At 44.5% G+C, this 20,514-nt stretch overlaps 1 protein-coding gene across 2 annotated transcripts in view; it reads left to right on the plus strand.

Annotated features, from left to right (window-relative positions):
* The window catches only part of EGF (epidermal growth factor), a 163,516-nt gene that overhangs the window by 73,069 nt on the left and 69,933 nt on the right, over positions 1–20,514 (plus strand). For both annotated transcript variants that reach the window (XR_006386790.1, XM_044268240.1), the window contains exons 7-10: positions 3,277–3,397; positions 7,992–8,116; positions 17,312–17,437; positions 17,595–17,731. Coding sequence is in view for 1 of the 2 variants with exons in the window: in XM_044268240.1 (XP_044124175.1) it covers positions 3,277–3,397; positions 7,992–8,116; positions 17,312–17,437; positions 17,595–17,731 (509 nt within the window). In the remaining variant the exon portion in view is untranslated. The remainder of the gene's footprint in view (positions 1–3,276; positions 3,398–7,991; positions 8,117–17,311; positions 17,438–17,594; positions 17,732–20,514) is intronic.

The raw sequence follows: 20,514 nt of genomic DNA on the forward strand, positions 1-20,514 counted from the left end.
ATGTTCAGTTTCCAATGCCGGACACAAAACCGCTGCCTGCAGTGGTTTTGTGTCCGATCACAGAACGCAACACCCCTGAAAGGAATGCATTCCATTCAGTTTTGTCCCCATTGACAATGAATGACAAAACAAAAGCATTTTACTCCAGTTTTGAGAGCCTCTGCCGGATCTCAAAACCTGAAAGGAAAATGCAGATGTGAAAGTAGTCTTACAAAGTTTAGATGCCGCTCTTTTTCTTCTGAGCGCTGCCATTTCCCCAAACAGCTTTTATGACCACATTTGGAGTATTTCTGTATTCAAAAGAAACTGTGTCAGATTACATAGCATTTTTTGGTGACAGGTCCTCTTTAAGGCTAAAATAAGGCTTTGTCCTTTTGAAATGCACAATGATGTAGTAAACTTACCAGCTAAGGGTGCATTCACATTGCCGACTAGCTTTCTGTTCTTCTGATCCGTCAGAGGAAGAGAGAGAGAGCAAAAAAAAGGATCCTGTAAAAAAACGGATCCTGTTATCAGTTGTCATCCGTTTGAGCCATTTCCGTCTGAGACACGGTTTTTTAGGGTACTTTCACGCTAGCGTTATTCTCTTCCGCCACTGAGTTCTGTCCTAGGGGCTCAATACCAGAAAAGAACTTATCAGTTATATCCCCATGCATTCTGAATAGAGAGAAATACGTTCAGGATGCATCAGGATGTCTTCAGTTCAGTCTTTTTGACTTTTCAGGACAGAGATAATACCGCAGCATGCTACGGTTTTATCTCCGTCCAAAATTCCGGAACACTTGCCGGAATGCCTGATCCGGCATTAATTTACATTGAAATGTATTAGTGCCGGATCCGGTATTAAAAATACCACAATGCCGAATCCGTCCTTCTGGTCTGCGCATGCGCAGACCTTTAAAAATGTGAAAAAAATAGAAACTGATCTGTTTGTCCGTATGACAAACGGACAGACGGATCCGTTCTTGCAATGCATTTGTGAGACGGATTCGCATCCAGGTCTGTCTACAAATGCTGTCCGTTTGCATGCAGATTGCTGGATCTGGCAGGCAGTTCCGGCGACGGAACTGCCCGCCGGATCACTCTGCCGCAAGTGTGAAAGTAGCCTAAGTCGGGAAAAAAAGTCCTGCATGCAGTACTTTTGTTTCTGTCTAGAAAAACAGATGGAAATGGCTCAAACGGGTGACTACTGATGCAACAGTGTCTGTTTTTTTTTTTTTACAGGATCCTGTTTTTTTTCCTCTCTCTCTTCTTCTGATGGATCAGAAGAATGGAAAGCTAAATGGTGATGTGAATGCACCCTAAGAAAAAAGATTCAATAATTATAACAAGAAAATTGCCTAAGGCTACTTTCACACTAGCGTTTTAGTTTTCCGGTATTGAGATCAGTCATAGAGGCTCAATACTGGAAAAAAACGCTTTCATTTTGTTCCCATTCATTGTCAATAGGGACAAAACTGAACTGAACAGAACGGAGTGCTCCAAAATGCATTTCGTTCCATTTAGTTTCATTCCCATACCGGAGGGCAAACTGCAACATGTTGTATTTTGCTTCCCGTCCTGGGAAAAACTGATCCGGCATGACCCTAAATGCAAGTCAACGGGGACGGATCAGTTTTCTCTGCCACAATAGAAAACGGATCCGTCCTTTATTGACTTTCAATAGAGTTCCAAACGGATCCGTCTTGGAAATGTTAAAGATAATACCACCTGATCCGTTCATAACGGATGCAAATGGTTGTATTATCTGTAACTGAAGCGTTTTTTCTAGACCCTGCCGGATCCAGCAAAAACGCTAGTGTGAAAGTGGCCTTAGTACAACAATAAGAATTATATTATTCAAGTATTGTGCACACCCATTGAAAGAATGACCAGAGTACTTTAGTCTGTGAACACTTTTTAGTGCACGTGGTGGTTTACAGCCCTACATTTATTTGTTGGACTACCAAAAAGGCTTTGTCATTACAAATAGTTTTTGGTTTGATCCCGTTTATAGTGTTGTATATTATTTCAGTTTTATTAGTAGTAAATTGTACCGAAAGGAATAAAAAGATTTATTCATTTATAGTTATTTTTTTTACTTTGTTATATTCAAGTTACTATAAAGTAATAGAAAGGGTTCTCTCTTTTCTTTCAGTATTTTGTTTTTTTCATATTTATAGTCTTGGGTGATAAGGGTGGCTGTGGCGATGGTTTGGGTTTGCTGTTTATTTGTATTTTTTATACCATATTTTTAACTGATTGTTCTACAGTTATTTTTAAATAGCTCCTATGAAACCATAAGGTCACATCTACACTGCAATTTTGGCTGCAACAGCTGTCACATGACCAATGATTCTGCCATAGGAATGAATGGGGTCGCAGCACAACTCACACATTTGCTGCAGTGTTGGATTTTTTTGATTCACGTGTTGTGGTCCCAGCAAACATGTGCGTTGCACTACGACCCCATTCTTTCCTATGGCAGCCCTGCTACACTCCGTTACTTGCAGGCGTGCGATACGTGTAGCACCCAAAATCGCTATGTAGACGTAAAGATCTTTGGGGATTATTTTCCCCAGCTTTAGAGTAAAACTGGCAATCATGGTGACAGTATTGATCTGGGCCTGATAAGCTTTTCCACGATGGAGGGGCTGCCGGATTCATGATTCTGTTTTCTCTTCATGGTCCTCTGCTGCCTGTGAGAACCAGGCACCTGACCTATTCCTGCAGATTGCAGAAGTTTTAAACCTGCGGCATATCCATGTTTGGTCATTAGTTTTCGTGGATCGTTGCTATGATCTGGAAACTAATTTTCAACTCGGCAGTCTTCCATGGAATACAGATGACACACACATGGCCAAAAACGGACACACGGATCCTTCAAAGACACCTTCACGGAAGAACCACTGACTATCTTGTCATGGATGTCATCACAGACGTGTGAAAGGGGCCTCACTGTGCCATCAGTAGATCTGGCCCACAGTTGTATATTACCGCACACTTTATGAAAGCAGGCCCATGATTGGGTTCTGTACTTTGCTGGATGTTGCAGCATTCCAGGAAAGGTGAATGATGTGCAATATTACTACCGAGGGGAACAATCCCAGCTGTTCAGCTCGAAATGTTTACTGGATGAGGTTAAAGGTGGTCTTGTAGACTTTCACATTCAGGTGAACTTAAACATATTTAAAATGGAAGGAAAACAGAGAAGACAGGCTGTTATCTTTATCTTTTGTGGACTGAAGAACAGGTATGTAATCAAAACTGCTGAAGTTTAATTTTCTCTGTCATTAGATATTAATGAATGTGCCTTATGGAGTCATGGCTGCACTCTCGGCTGTGAAAATATCCCAGGCTCCTATTATTGTAGCTGTCCCAGAGGTTACGTCCTTCTCCCAGACAACAAGTCATGTCAATGGTATGTATGGCACTGCCAGTATTTTCTTGCTGCCTCTATGGATTGATTATAATAACATTTATTGTACTTTGCTTTTGGATGTTTTCTGTGTCTAGGCTACGTCCACATCTGTGCTTGCAATACCAGTATTCTTTTCTGGCATAGAAACAGAATACAGGAATTGCCGCATCCGGCATATGGAGGACACCACCAGCACCCTACAGATCTTGACCCCATCAGGGTGAATGGAATCCGTCAGTTGCTGCCAGTGTCTGACATATGCCGGATTCAGCAATTCTAGTATTTTGTTCCTATGCCAAAACAGAATACTAGAATTACAATCACAGATGTGAATGTAGCCTTAGGATTGGCAGAGAGTATTAGTCCAAGCTCTTAAAGGGGTATTCCCATCTCAGACAATAGGGGCATATCGTTAGGATAAGCCCCCATTGTCTGATGGGTGCGTAACCCTGAAATTGGTTGAGGGCGCACTGCGCATGTGCAGCTGTCCTCCGTTCATTTCTATGGGGCCGCCGAAAATAGCCGAGCGCTGGCTCAGCGATTTCCATTGGCCCCATAGAAAGGAATGGGAGCGGTGGCCGCGCAAGCACGGTGCCCTCCCATTCACTTCTATGAGCAAAGCACTTGGTGGTGGCCGGACCTATGGAAACCTAGGGTCCTCCAGCTACCACCTTCCCCGCTCCATTCTCGATATAGGTGCGGGTCCCACAACCTACGTATCAGACAATGGGGACATATCCTAGCGATGAGATGAGAATACCCCTTTAAGGGTACCATCACACATCTAGGTTTCCTGATGCTGTTTTGGAAGACAAAATCAGGAGTGGATCATAAAAGGAGAGAAAGGTCACATATGACTTCTCTTCTTTTTTTGAATTCATTCCTGGTTTTGGCTTCCAAAACTGAATACAGAAACCTGACCGTGTGGTCGTACCCTGGGGTGTCTTCATATGCGGCAGAGAGGTCCATCCCTTTAAATAGGGTTTGTTTTGAAGAGAAGCACATGGATTTCTGCGAGCCACATACAGCTGAACTGACCTGATTGCCTTATATAAGGGCTTATTCCCACATCCTTGTTTTCCAGAGATAGCACACAGCCATTGGTTTTAATGTGTTTATTCACAACTCCTTGTGTTTGAAAACTATGGGTCTGTGAAAGTCATTGACAGAACACAGATGGCATCTGTCCTTTATACTTTCTCACCTTTTATGATCCACTCCTAATTGTGGCTTCCAAAACTGCATCCGGGACATGGTCAAGTACCACCAGCCGAAAGAAACTCACGGACGCATCTATTTATTTTATTTTTTTAAAGTCACCTATTTTTACTGACTGTCCAGAAATTTCTGGACGGTTGTCAACCCTGATCCGGAAACCTGACAGGTGGATAAAAAGTGTATACTTTTTGCAATTTATTTAGCATGTTTTAGCCCTATTACTGTATATACCCAGCAGAACTAAAATTATTTAATGTGTAAATAGATTTATAATTGGAGTAAATCTGTTTTTCTCATGGCTATGGTTATAGTCTGCAATTATTACAGTCGTTAATGAAATAGTTTAATGCAATTGGCTGCCTCATAGGAAACTGTCAGTTATGTTAAATTAGGAGTACTCTCACTCTAGTAACTGCGAGCAATAAAAGGGATAACACATTACACATTTATGACTGGCTTCTACATACTTGCTCATTAACGTGCATTAGCAAAAAAAAATAGTTCTTCTATAAGATTAGAGATTTCTAGTAAATGCAGCTTTTATTGTTACCTAAATGTTCAACAGCCAAATGAATTGCCTTTTAATATGAGTGTCTTTTGTTGTCTGTGATTTACAGGCATAGTCAGGCAACTGTAATATGTCATTCAGATGAGCACGGGAAATTGCCGGAAACATACACAATGGTATTAGCTCCAAGACACATATTTAACTAGCCACTCTTTTACACGCAGGCTAGGCAGCTATTATAGTAACGTACCTGGCATCAATTAATTCTAAGACAAAAGATTCATATCTAGGGAAGCGGCTTCTGTATTAGAATAACAGCATTTCATAAAGTTTTTCAGCGAGCTGTAAAATAGTGGGAACTGACTGCATCAGCATTAGTGCGTTCAGACACGCAGCAGACTCCCTTGTATAAAAAGTCTTAAATGTACCCTGTGACTTAATAGAGCTTCTCCTTTACAGTGCAGGCGCAGTGTATGTAAAGTGATTGTGTTTCCACAGGATGCAAAATAGATTCCTATTTTTCAGTTATTGTATAAGGAACTAGAAGTAGAGATCTAGCTGATGTGCCAATACAAATACAAGTGCAGACAACTCGAATTGATTTATATAAGCAGTGGCAGGAAAAGCAATTCCAGAACTAAGGGTATATTCACATGGTGATTTTGTATAGGTTTCTTTATGCCGTTTTTACAGCCAAAACCAGGATTGGACTCAAATAAGAGTAGTAGTACCCGTCCTTAATACATTTATTTCCTTCTATGATCCACACCTGGTTTACGCCTCATGCACACGACCGTATTTTGTATCCATGTCTGATCCTTATATTTGGCAGATTACTCATTCATTTCTATGGGTCTGGAAAAAAAAAAGACAGCACACAGATGTCATCTGTATGCTGTCCGCATCCGTGTGTCTTATAGAACATGTCCTATTCTTATCCGTATGGCGGGAAAGCTGAGGCGTAACTACCATAGCGGTAGACCATGCGACTGCTATAGGGCCCAGGGCAAGAGGGGGCCCAGTTGGGATCATCTCCTCTTCTACTGGTCACTTGGTCAGGACTCAGCCCTCTAAAGAAAGAACTTTTAGCAAACAAGGCAGTGGAAAAAATGGCCCAAGGGTCATTGAAAGGGGTTTAGGCGGAAACCCTTCTGTCCTGTGTGGGGGGTCTGGTTTGATCCTTGCTATGGGGCCCTTACTTCTCCATGTACACCACTGTGGGAAAGAATAGTAATTTCTAGTAATGTGGAAGGCCTGTATTTAGCAGATCCGTGGTTGTGTACGTGAGGCCTTAGACTTCAAAAACATCAAAATAAATCAAAACCTGCACTTTGAATATACCCTTAAGGCCTCATGCACACAGCTGTTTTTTTAATCTGTGGGCTGTCTACATTTTTTGCAGTTAGTAAACTGATCCACACATTTCTATAGGACCATGGACACATCTGTACTTTTTCCAGATCTGTGTGGCCATTCCACAAATTATAGAAATTGTCCTATTCTGGTCCATACTGCAGACAAGAATAGCCATTTGTTTTGATGGAAGTAAGAAAAATATTCACAGAAGGAATCTGTATTTTGCAGATCCATGGTTTGTGGACTGAAATATGGATACGATTGTGTGCATGAAGACTTAAGCGCTCTTTACACGGGCAGAGAATCGTATAGATCATCGCTAACAAGCGTTCATAGTAACGCTCATTAATCATGATCTAACGGTGTAAATGTAGCACCGATTACCCAATTAATAATTGGATTGTTAGCACAGCACAAAAATCTTTGTTTCTCGACAGAAGATTGTGCTGTGGAACCACGATTTGCTGCCGGGAAACGACGAGTTGTTATGGGGAGGAGTGATGGCATTAGCGATCACTACTACCCATCTCTGGAGGAAATCGCTGCATGTAAATACAGCGGTCTCCTCCACCAGCGAGCAGCAGATTGTCCAGAAAGAACGCTGTAATATTGTCCCGTGTAAAGGTTGTGTTAAATTGAAATGGAACAAACCGGATCCGTCACTAAAAACAATGTAAGTCATTGGGTGACGGATCCTTTTTAAAAAAAAAAAAATTTAATTTTTTTTTTTAGGATCTGAATTTTTTTTATCTGGCACTGTTGACTTGCATTGTTTTAAATGACAGATCTGGTTCAATGACCGAACACAAAACCGCAGATTGCAGAATGCTACCGGAAAGGAATGCATACTGATATGTCCTGAACGGAGAATACCCATTCACAATACATTGGCCCTAAACTGAACCATTTTGACCCGGTTTTGAGATTATCTGCCGGATCTCAAAACCGGAATGCCAAAACGCTTATGTGAAAGTAGCCTAATCCCTACCTTCTGCCAACTTCTTGTGTGCTCTCATTCCCGTGGTTTGGTGGCTCCATCATTCGTGTATAGAGTCTCTATATAAAAAGTGTACGGCATACCTGTAATTTTATCATGGTATCATTATGATCCACATTTCTTCTCCATTCACTTGTTGCAAACATTTGCATGTTCTGATTTGCAGACTTGACAGCTGAGAACTGCCAGATTCTGCACATAACTGACAGGAATGGAGCCTTAAAAGATCCCATTAATTATAATGCGATCCGTTACTTTTTCGTTCGGGAGAACATTTTTTTTATAGCGGAGAAAAAAGTCCTGCATGCAGGACTTTTCTGTCTGTTATTTTTGACAAACTCTGTCACAGAGGCCCCTAATGGAGCCTTAGATGCAGATATGAATGTAGCCCAAGATGCAAGTATATAAGTGTGTCTATGTGTGTCTTGTTTTATTACTTGACTGAAATTTTCAATACAAAAAAGCATTTTTAGTAATGAAAGCAGTATGAGATATTTGTGTTTGAATCTACTAGATGAGATACCATGTACACAGGACAACAGGAACTGCAGTCATGGCTGCGTACAGACAGCTGGAGGACCTATCTGTTTCTGTCCTGAAGGGTCTGTTCTTGAAAGTGATGGCAAAACATGCAGAGGTACAGTAAAAGGAATACTCTAGATGTATTATTTGTCCAAATGATCTGCCATTTATATATATATATATATATATATATATATATATATATATAGAATATATCATTTCCATTATTACTTATTCTGGCTTCAGTTCTAGAGGAGAATCACTGAATAATATACCATGAAAACCTCTGATTAGATTCCTGCTGTGCACCTCTGATTTTGCAAGCAGCATATCAGGATTTGTGGTTACAGTGCATGTCGCAGTATTGAGATATTCACATCTAGAAGCATTGCTTCAAAGAGTCTCCTTGCTTTACAATTTGGTCTGGATATTGACCTCAAACGATAAGGGATAAGTTAGAGCAGGAGCATTGCTAGGGTCGAAAAAGATCCTAGGCCCAAGCCCCAATAAATATGGCCCAATTCTCTAAGTTCCTCCCCCCCTTCATCCACTCAGCATTTTGCTGTACTTGCTATACAGCAGCACATACCTGTCACATCCAGGGCCTTCAGGTGACGTCTGCTCTGATGTAGATCTTCTCTGTCCTCTTCTCCATTTGGTCCGTACAACTTCTTTCAGCGGCCTCGTCTCTGCAGAGTGTGACACTCAGACATCTTAGCTTCATCACTTTTCTGTCATCATCCCCCAACCTGGAGTCCCCACAGTGTTATCCTGCTGCTCACTGTGCTCCCCAATACCAACAAATACTATCCTGAAGAAATATGAGTGCTATACAGATAGACCCCCTCCATAGTAATAGCGCTCCTCATAGTCCCACCAATAGTAATTCCCTCATTAGTAATACTGCCCCCAACAGTGATAACGCTCCCCAAGAGTGCCCCCAATAGTAGAAGAGCCCTCCAGTATTAACCTCTTAAGGACACATGACGTACCGGTACGTCATGATGTCCTGGTACTTAAGGACACATGACGTACCGGTACGTCATGAATGGTTCCGATCACCGCCGCTCGGCGGGCGGTGATCGGAACCCGGTGCCTGCTCAAATCATTGAGCAGGCACCTGGGGCAAATGCGCTGGGGGGTCCTGTGACCCCCCCATGTCGGCGATCGCAGAAAACCGCAGGTCAATTCAGACCTGCGGTTTTCTGCGTTTCCGGGTTATTCGGGTCTCTGAAGACCCGATAACCCGGAACAGGATGGTGATGGTGGTGTGATTTCACTCCACCAATCACCATCCAGCGATCCTGAGTGGTGATGGTGACATCACCACTCAGGATCGCTTTCTGATTGGTCAGTGGGCGGTCCGGCGGCAGATTCAAAAGAGGCAGGCGCTCCTCTGTACGCTGACTGTGGCCGGCACTCTTAGTGTCCGGCCACTGTTAGCGCATCGCACACCCCACCGCTGATCAACTTCGGACGGTTGATCAGCGGTTTTGAATTTTTTTTCCCACATTTTTTGGCCTTTTTTTTTTAGTCAGTTTTTTTTTTTTTGTTAGTTTTAGGGTGAGTTCGTGAACACCCGTGCCCCCACACACACGCACACAAAATAAAGAGAGTTACACACACGCACATATACACGCAGACACACACTCCCCTATGGCCCGCCGGACGTTCTCGGCCGAGCAGGCATACGCCCAGCTTGCCTCCGAATCCGAGAGTCCCAGTGAGGATGAGGATGACCCCACATTCCTGTTGTCATCCGCATCCTCCTCATCATCTAGCAATGATGATGAGCCCCCAAGGCAGCGGAGACGCCGCCAGGCGGAGCAAGGGGACCGCCATGTTAGGGACCCTGTGGCCCAGCCTAGTACGAGCAGCTCTGGGGCTCGTACTGGTTTCCCGGCCCACCAGTTAAATCCACCGGAGCACCCTGCCGGTGAATTTGTCTGGTGTAGCCCAGAGCGATACGAGCCCGTGATTCCTGATTTTGTAGGCCAATCAGGAATCCAGATTTCCACAGTGGGCTACACTGAATATGACTTTTTTCGTCATTTTTTCAGTGACCCACTGGTAAATCTGATGGTGGAGCAGACAAATCTGTACGCCCAACAGTTCGTCGCTCAACACCCGGGCTCCTTTTTGGCCAGGCCCGGTGGCTGGACGCCGGTCAGTGCAGCCGAAATGAGGACATTTTGGGGCCTCGTGCTGCATATGGGCCTGGTCAAGAAACCCAGTGTCAGGCTGTACTGGAGTGGGGACGTCCTATACCAGACCCCACTTTACAGTACGGCCATGACACGCTCCCGGTTTGAGGCCATCCGGAAATGTCTGCATTATTCCGATAATGCAGCATGTCCCCCCCCGAGGTGATCCTGCCCATGACCGTCTGTACAAGATACGGCCGGTCATCGATCACTTTGGGGCCAAATTCATGGAGGCCTATGTACCTGGAAGAGAGGTCGCGGTTGATGAGTCTCTCATTGCGTTCAAGGGGAGACTCATTTTCCTCCAGTATGTGCCCACCAAGCGGGCGAGGTATGGCGTGAAGCTATACAAAATTTGTGAGAGTACCTCAGGGTACACTTACAAATTTCGTATATACGAGGGGCGAGATTCCCGGATTCAACCCCCAGAATGTCCCCCCACTCTGGGTGTTACCGGGAAACTTGTGTGGGACCTTATGTTCCCACTGCTGGATAAGGGTTACCACCTTTACGTGGATAACTTTTATACCAGTATCCCCTTGTTCCAGTCCCTTGCCGCCAGATCCACGTTCGCTTGTGGGACCGTGCGGAAAAATCAACGCGGCCTCCCTGCCCTCCCCCTCCAGGTACCTATCCCCAGGGGTGAGACCCGTGCCCTTACCACTGGAAACCTGTTGCTGGTCAGGTATAAGGACAAGAGGGATGTCCTTATGCTGTCCACAATTCATGGTAACGGCATCACCCCTGTCCCTGTGTGAGGTACCGCGGCAACGGTCCTCAAGCCCGATTGTATCGTCGCCTACAATCGGTATATGGGAGGAGTTGATCTCTCTGATCAAGTCCTCAAGCCATATAACGCCATGCGCAAAACCCGGGCATGGTACAAAAAAGTTGCGGTCTACTTGGTGCAGGTTGCCATGTACAACTCTTTTGTACTATCCCGAAGCGCTGGCAGCACAGGGACATTCCTCCAGTTCTATGAGGCAGTCCTCAAGGCCCTGATCTTTTCGGACCGGGAAAGAGCAGGCCGGAGTACCTCAGGAACTGTAGGTGCCCGGATCGTCCCTGGCCAACACTTTCCAGGTGTGGTCCCCCATACTGGAAAGAAGAGACGAACCCAAAAGAGGTGCAGAGTGTGTCACAGGAGGGGGATACGGAAGGACACCACAACTCAATGTGACACGTGCCCCGATCATCCGGGCCTCTGCATTATTGGTTGCTTCAGGGAGTATCACACTTCCATGGAGTACTAAATTTATATTCCAATTTAGAACTGACATGGGATAAAAAAAAAATGGTTCTCAGACTTGAGACACCCAAAAAAACTAAAATAATTTATTAAAAGTATACATATTAGGTATCGCCGCGTCGGTAATAATCTCCTCTATAAAAATACCCCATGATCCAACCCCCCCAGATTAACACGGTCCAAAAAAATAAAAAAAAGTGCAAAAAAAGATTTTTTTTGTCACCAAACATAACAAAAAATTTAATAGCAAGCGATCAAAAAGTCATATAGCCCCCAAAATAGTGCCAGAAAAACCGTCCGCTCGTCCCGCAAAAAATGAGCCCCCACATAAGATAATCAGATAAAAAATAAATAAAAAAATGACACCTAGACTTTAGAGATACCAAAAAAATGTTTGGGTATCAAAAAGGATAATATAGTCAAAAACCTAAATAATTATTAAAGAAAAGTAGACTTATTAGGTATCGCCGCGTCCATAAGAATCTCCTCTATAAAAATATCCCATGACCTAACCCCCCAGATTAACACGGTTAAAAAAAAAAAATGAAAACGGTGCCAAAAACTCAATTTTTGGCACTTTTTCATTTCAATCCGTTTTTTTTCGGTAACAAAACAAGGGTTAACAACCAAACAAAAGTTAATATTTATTACCCTGATACTGCAGTTTACAGAAATGCCATATTTGTAGTCGTAAACTGCTGTATCAGTAAAAGGGAGGCCGCAAAAGGAAAGGACCGACATGGTTTCTGGAAGGCCGATTTTGATGGCCTTTTTTATTGACACCATGTCCCTTTTGAAGCCCCCCTGATGCCCCCCCTAGAGTAAAAACTCCCTAAAAGTGACCCCATCTAAGAAACTACACCCCTCAAGGTATTCAAAACTGATTATACAAACTTTATTAACCCTTTAGGTGTTCCTCAACAGTTAATGGCAAATGGAGATGAAATTTCAGAATCTCAATTTTTGGTAACCTTGCCTCACAAAAATGTAATATAGAGCAACCAAAAATCATATGTACCCTAAAAATAGTCCCCCAAATAATGCCACCTTATCCCATAGTTTCCAAAATGGGGTCACTTTTAGGGAGTTTCTACTCCAGGGGTGCATCAGGGGGGTTGAAACAGGACACGGTGTAAATAAACCGGTCCATAAAAATCAGCCCTCCAAAAACCAAACGGCGCACCTTTCATTCTACGCCCCGCTGTGTGGCCGTACAGTAGTTTACGGCCACATATTGGGTGTTTCTGTAAACGGCAGAGTCAGGGCAATAAAGATACAGTCTTGTTTGGCTGTTAACCCTTGCTTTGTTAGTGGAAAAAATGGGTTAAAATGGAAAATTAGACAAAAAAATCTAATTCTCAAATTTCATCCCCATTTGTCAATAACTCTTGCGCAACACCTAAAGGGTTAACGACGTATGTAAAATCAGTTTTGAATACCTTAAGGGGTGTACTTTCTTAGATGGGGTCACTTTTAGGGAGTTTCTACTCCAGGGGTGCATCAGGGGGGTTGAAACAGGACACGGTGTAAATAAACCGGTCCATAAAAATCAGCCCTCCAAAAACCAAACGGCGCACCTTTCACTCTACGCCCCGCTGTGTGGCCGTACAGTAGTTTACGGCCACATATTGGGTGTTTCTGTAAACGGCAGAGTCAGGGCAATAGAGATACAGTCTTGTTTGGCTGTTAACCCTTGCTTTGTTAGTGGAAAAAATGGGTTAAAATGGAAAATTAGACCAAAAAATCAAATTCTCAAATTTCATCCCCATTTGTCAATAACTCTTGCGCAACACCTAAAGGGTTAATGACGTATGTAAAATCAGTTTTGAATACCTTGAGGGGTGTACTTTCTTAGATGGGGTCACTTTTAGGGAGTTTCTGCTCTAGGGGTGCATCAGGGGGCTTCAAATGGGACATGGTGTAAATAAACCAGTCCATAAAAATCAGCCTTCCAAAAACCAAACGGCGCACCTTTCACTCTACGCCCCGCTGTGTGGCTGTACAGTAGTTTACGGCCACATATTGGGTGTTTCTGTAAACGGCAGAGTCAGGGCAATAAAGATACAGTCTTGTTTGGCTGTTAACCCTTGCTTTGTTAGTGGAAAAAATGGGTTAAAATGGAAAATTAGACAAAAAAATGAAATTCTCAAATTTCTTCCCCATTTGCCAATAACTCTTGTGCAACACCTAAAGGGTTAACGACGTATGTAAAATCAGTTTTGAATACCTTGAGGGGTGTAGTTTCTTAGATGGGGTCATTTTTGGGAGGTTTCTATTATCTAAGCCTCACAATATGACTTCAAACCTGAACTGGTCCATAAAAAGTGGGATTTTGAAGATTTCTGAAAAATTTCAAAATTTGCTTCTAAACTTCTAAGCCTTGTAACATCCCCAAAAAATAAAATATCATTCCCAAAATGCTACAAACATGAAGTAGACATATGGGGAATGTAAAGTCATCACAATTTTTGGGGGTATTACTATGTATTACAGAAGTAGAGAAACTGAAACTTTGAAATTTGCTAATTTTTGCAATTTTGGGGTAAATTAGGTATTATTTTGTGCAAAAAAAATATTTTTTTTGACTTCATTTTACCACTGTCATGAAGTACAATATGTGACGAAAAAACAATCTCAGAACGGCCTGGATAAGTCAAAGCATTTTAAAGTTATGAGCACTTAAAGTGACAGTGGTCAGATTTGCAAAAAATGGCCTGGTCCTTAAGGTGAAATAAGGCTGTGTCCCTATGGGGTTAATAGTACCCTCACAGAGCCCCCAGTTGAAATAAGGCCCCCCTATTTTCCCCAGTGGTAATAAAGCTATCTACAGACCCCCAGGTAGAAAAAAGGACCCCACAGTGCTCTTAGTAGAAATAAGGCGGATCTATAAGTCCTTCCTATAGAGCCCCCAGTAGTAATAAGAATGGCTCTAATGTCCCCTGGATTTGCAGTGCCCCCTGTAGTTTTATTCCTCCCTCCACCATACAGTCCTATGTAAATAACATCACACCATCTCTCCAGCCCCCTCCAACACATAGTCCCATGTAAATAACATCGCTCCCTCTAGCCCAGGCAACTTCTTTCTGCCTGTTGGTTTCCTGACACACTCAGGCCTTGGGACACTGCCTCTTTATGACTGGGAGCTTTTGTCACACTGCCTGTCCAGGAGCCTGCTCACACCTCTATATTCCTGCTGCACTGACACTGCTGCTATTGTTCTTGTGGGTCCCTAAAAACATTTTAGTAAAAGCCAAGGCTGCACAGCTTGCACTCTGTCGCAGGCTATTGCTGAGCTGAGCCTCACTTCCTGCCAGCCCAGTACTGATAAGACGAGCCAGCCTGACTTCCTGTGCACCCACAGAATAACTAGTAAGAGGAGAAGTGAGGAGGAGCCAGCAGCCAATCAGGTTAGAAGATCCACTGCAGTCGTCGCTGCCATACTTAGCGCAGTGAAATTGCGTTGGCGCCTCCGGCACCCGGCTGTGTGAGTGAGCCAGCCCAGGAATCAGATGTCATACTGCAGCTGATATAAGCCGAGTAGCTGCCTTAATAGGTGTAATATTGCAGTGTGCAGCACTGCAGCCAGTCACCACCAGTCTCCCGAGTCCCGAGGTTTGGGGCAGTGGTAGTTTGATTCGGGGCCCTGGCCCCGCACAAAAAGCCCTAGCGACGCCCCTGAGTTAGATAATAAATGAACTTTATTTGTAGGGCCCTAAGTTTTGTTTTCATGGGATATGACAGAGAAATCACCTCACATTAAGGCCTCATGCACACGACCGTTGTGTGCATCCGTGGCCGTTGTGCCGTTTTCCGTTTTTTTTCGCGGACCCATTGACTTTCAATGGGTCCGTGGAAAAATCGGAAAATGCACCGTTTTGCAGCCGAGGCCGTGATCCGTGTATCCTGTCCGTCAAAAAAATATGACCTGTCCTATTTTTTTGACGGACAACGGTTCACGGACCCATTCAAGTCAATGGGTCCGTGAAAGAACACGGATGCACACAAGATTGGCATCCGTGTCCGTGATCCGTGTCCGTAGATTGCTTTCATACAGACGGATCCGAAGATCCGTCTGCATAAAAGCTTTTTCTGATCTAAGTTTTCACTTCGTGAAAACTCATTTCAGACAGTATATTCTAACACAGAAGCGTTCCCATGGTGATGGGGACGCTTCTAGTTAGAATACACTGCAAACTTTGTACAAGACTGCCCCCTGCTGCCTGGCAGCACCCGATCTCTTACAGGGGGATATGATAGCACAATTAACCCCTTCAGGTGCGGCACCTAAAGGGGTTAATTGTACTATCATATTCCCCTGTAAGAGATCAGGGCTGCCAGGCAGCAGGGGGCAGCCCCCCCCCTCCCCAGTTTGAATATCGTTGGTGGCACAGTGTGCCCCCACCATCGCCCCCCCCCTCCCTCCCTCTATTGTATTAAATCGTTGGTGGCACAGTGTGCCAACCACCATCGGCCCCCCTCCCTCCCTCTATTGTATTAAATCGTTGGTGGCACAGTGTGCCAACCACCATCGGCCCCCCTCCCTCCCTCTATTGTATTAAATCGTTGGTGGCACAGTGTGCCAACCACCATCGCCCCCCCCCTCCCTCTATAGCAGTAACATTGGTGGCAGTGTGCGGTCTCAACAGTAGAAGATTCATACTTACCTGCTTGCTGCTGCGATGTCTGTGAACGGCCGGGAGCTCCTCCTACTGGTAAGTGACAGTTCTTTAGCAATGCGCCGCACAGACCTTTCACTTACCAGTAGGAGGAGCTCCCGGCCGGACACAGACATCGCAGCAGCAAGCAGGTAAGTATGAATCTTCTACTGTTGAGACCGCACACTGCCACCAATGTTACTGCTATAGAGGGAGGGGGGGGGGGGGTGATGGTGGTTGGCACACTGTGCCACCAACGATTTAATACAATAGAGGGAGGGAGGGGGGCCGATGGTGGTTGGCACACTGTGCCACCAACGATTTAATACAATAGAGGGAGGGAGGGGGGCCGATGGTGGTTGGCACACTGTGCCACCAACGATTTAATACAATAGAGGGAGGGAGGGGGGGGGCGATGGTGGGGGCACACTGTGCCACCAACGATATTCAAACTGGGGAGGGGGGGGGGCTGCCCCCTGCTGCCTGGCAGCCCTGATCTCTTACAGGGGAATATGATAGTACAATTAACCCCTTTAGGTGCCGCACCTAAAGGGGTTAATTGTGCTATCATATCCCCCTGTAAGAGATCGGGTGCTGCCAGGCAGCAGGGGGCAGTCTTGTACAAAGTTTGTAGTGTATTCTAACCTGAAGCGTCCCCATCACCATGGGAACGCCTCTGTGTTAGAATATACTGTCGGATCTGAGGTTCACGAAGTAGCTCATATCCGACAGTATATTCTAACATAGAGGCGTTCCCATGGTGATGGGGACGCTTCAAGTTAAAATATACCATCGGATTGGAGAAAACTCCAATCCGATGGTATAAAAGAACTCCAGACTTTACATTGAAAGTCAATGGGGACGGATCCGTTTGAAATGGCACCATATTGTGTCAACATCAAACGGATCCGTCCCCATTGACTTGCATTGTAATTCAGGACGGATCCGTTTGGCTCCGCACGGCCAGGCGGACACCAAAACGACTTTTTTTTCATGTCCGTGGATCCTCCAAAAATCAAGGAAGACCCACGGACGAAAAAACGGTCACGGATCACGGACCCCGTTTTTGCGGGCCGTGAAAAAAAACTGTCGTGTGCATGAGGCCTAAGTAAAAGTGCCATGGCCTGAGACCTCACTGCTAATGTGCACTCCATAGCTGCACCCGTGCTCTTCCCTTAAGTACAATATTGATGTTTTTTCAGGTTGTTCCTCTCCAGACAATGGTGGATGTAGCCAGGTATGCAGGAGAACCAGAGATGACAGCTGGGAATGTGACTGTTTTCCAGGTTATAATCTTCAGAGGGACAAGAAAAGCTGTCTTGCTTCCGGTCAGTAAAGCTTTAGAGATTCGCTTATGTGATCAATGTCCATATATTGTATGTAGTGTATATATTGATATATTGTTATGGCTCTACTTAAAAGACTTTAGTCATGTTGTTATGTATAATAGTCGACTTTGAAAATGTTTTTATGCATCAAGTACAGGTCCTCGGCCATTTCTAATGTTTGCAAATGTACATGACATCCGGAGGATAAACTTTGATGGGACCCAGTATGAAAGTCTTCTGGCTTCACAGATGGGGAGAGTCTTGGCTCTGGATTATGACCCTGTGGAAAATAGGGTAGGACATCCTTATTATAAAATACAGGTGAAACTCAAAAATTAATGCAGCTTAAAATTAGAATTTTGTGAAAAGGTTCGATATTCTAGGCTCAAAGTGTCACACTCTGGTCATCTAATTAATCCATACCCCCTGAGCAAAGGGTACCTCAAAATTGTGACTTTGGAATTTTCATAAGCTGTAAGCCATAATCATCCAAATTATAACAAATAAAGGCTTGAAATATCTTGCTTTGCATGTAATGAGTCTGTCTCATATGTTAGTTTCACCTTTTAAGTTGTATTACTGAAATAAATGAACTTTGCACGATATTCACATTTTTCGAGTTTCACCTGTATGTATGACTTTCATATAGCACATTAATGGCTGCTATAAACTATTTATTTCTGCTTTTTTTTTCTACTTGATTTATTGTGTCATATTGTAATATTGTTGGCCTCTATATCACTTTCCATTGTGTAAATATGCACTTAGATTTCTGACAGGGAAAAACCCCTATTAGAAGTGTTGGAAAGAGGTGTATGATGACATGAACCCAGAACAGGGCAGTACGACTAGGAGTGCCTTCAGGGCCTTGACTAAAAACATCAAATAAAGGGGCCTGCTGATGTCACCAAAACCTCTTCTGCCTGTTTGCATTATAACACTTCTGCCCACATTAGTAAAACGGGGCCACCAAACAAAATAAAGCTTAAAGGGAATCTGTCAGCTCCAGACCAGAGTAAGCGGTGTATAGTGTAAGTGGTGCTGAGTCCGGTTATGTAATTTCTATCTTCATACTCACTTGCTTTCTGATGCTGTGCTCCTAAAAAACAGCAGTAAAATGCATTGAGAGGACTCCTTCTTGAGTCCTCTCCATTATGTGTTTGAGCACAGGAGTCCTCTCAATGCATTTTACTGCCGGTTTGTGGGAGCACAATGTCAGAATGCAAGTGTCACAAACCAGTGGGTGTGAACACACTGTGCCACGTATCCTACCTCCCCTAAGGGCGTTATCTAAGTGAACCATTCAATTTTTCACAGTACCCGTGATGGTGGGGATAGACTTTTCCGAGGGGAACACCAGGTAGCTACCTCTTGAGGACGGTAGGCACACGAGGCAGTTGGTCCAGGTAGACCAGGAGGTACCTGAGAAAGATACCAGAACTACAAGCGTAGTCAGGCAGGTGGGGTCGTTACCAGAAGCAACAGTGCAGGACCGAAGGATGAGGCAGAGGTGTAGTCAAACAGGCAAAAGGTCAAGGCAGGTGGCACAGGTATAGGTCAGGCAATCCGAGTCGGCAACAGGAGAGTCAAGGCAAGCAGGCAGGGATCAGATGGTTAGCAGAATACATGTCACAACCAGACAGCTGAGAAGCTCTGACAGAAGCCTTTCAGAACCTCCTCCTTGAGTTTTCTTTGTTGTGCTGTTCAGTTCCTCACCTCGTTAGCCTCTCTCAGCTGTCATGTAGTTGGACTGATTGCTTCCCTTTAAATTCCTCCCCATAATGCATTACTGGGCGGCTTATACTTCTTACTGGAGTGTGTGTGCATGCTGATCCTGTTTCCCAGTCTGCTACAAAGTTAAGTGCGGTACTTTTATCTGTTATTTTCTGTTTGCTGGATCCCAGGTGACCCTGACTCCCTCCGTGTCTGGTGTAGGGAGCCGGTGGTCGTGTCCCCTCACTATTGTAGGGTGTTCAGGGGTTATATAGTCGAGGTATGTGGATATGCAACCATCCACCTTTGGGATCTTTGCATAGGCTGAGCAGCCAGGGAAAGTGCTAGGTCTTGTGCAGGGGTCTCCCTTTTGGTTCCTTAGCTTTGGATCCAGTGAGTCATATATGCATGTTGCATTGTCTTGTTTCCTGTACACCGTCCGTGACAATACAGGAATGAAGTACAAGTCAGGAACACACGTGAGTATCAGAATCTTTAGCAAAACACAAGGATCTTGACACTGAGGCATCTAGGAAAGGGGGCTGATCCACCTATAAATGCGCATGAGGGATTGGATTGGTCAGCTACATCACATGACCTAACCCATAAAACCCAGGAAGTGAGGTGCGCCAGCCCTTAAGGAAGTGCTGCAAAAAACCAGCAGCAAGCATGCTGTGGCCAGGGCTGAGATGACATTGTGGAGCGGATCCTCAGAACCATAGCACCTACACAAACAGAGCCCAGAGCTTTAGCGGTGAATGGGAAGCTCTGGCCACAGATCACAGCTGAGCACAGCGCCCGGGACAGCGGTGGTAAGCAGGGGAACAGCGGCGCACAGCAGCCGCTGTTACAGTGAGTATGAAGATAAAAATTACATCAATGGACTTACTCTAGTTTGGTGGTGTTTCGGAGATGACAGATTCCCTTTAATAAAGCTAAGTAAAGTGGGACTCTGGAAAGGTTCTACTCCTCCTCTCCCCTTCGCCTCACAGCAGTGTGGTATGCGTGCTGAAAGCCCCCTTTTCCCTCTTAGGCCTATAGAGCTCATGCCATGCTCTCCCCCTTTTCTTCACAGAGACCCTGCCACTTTGTGTTGCCCCCTATCCCCAATTATTTGTGCACTGACACATTCTGTTCTTCTGTATCTCCCATTATAGAGTCCCTCCCCCTCCCCCTCTGCCACTTCTGTCCCCTTTTCCTTTCTTATCTTTCCTTTCTTATCTTCAAAAAAACCTCACTCCACAGAGTTTCTTCCAGTTTGTCTTTCCCTTGCCACTCCTATCCACACAGAGTCCCTGCCACCTTTTCGTACTCCATAGACCCCTATAGAGCCATTGCCACTTTATGTTCCTCTGCCTCATCTC

Source organism: Bufo gargarizans, chromosome 1 (genome assembly GCF_014858855.1).
Source record: "Bufo gargarizans isolate SCDJY-AF-19 chromosome 1, ASM1485885v1, whole genome shotgun sequence".
Lineage (NCBI taxonomy): Eukaryota > Metazoa > Chordata > Amphibia > Anura > Bufonidae > Bufo > Bufo gargarizans.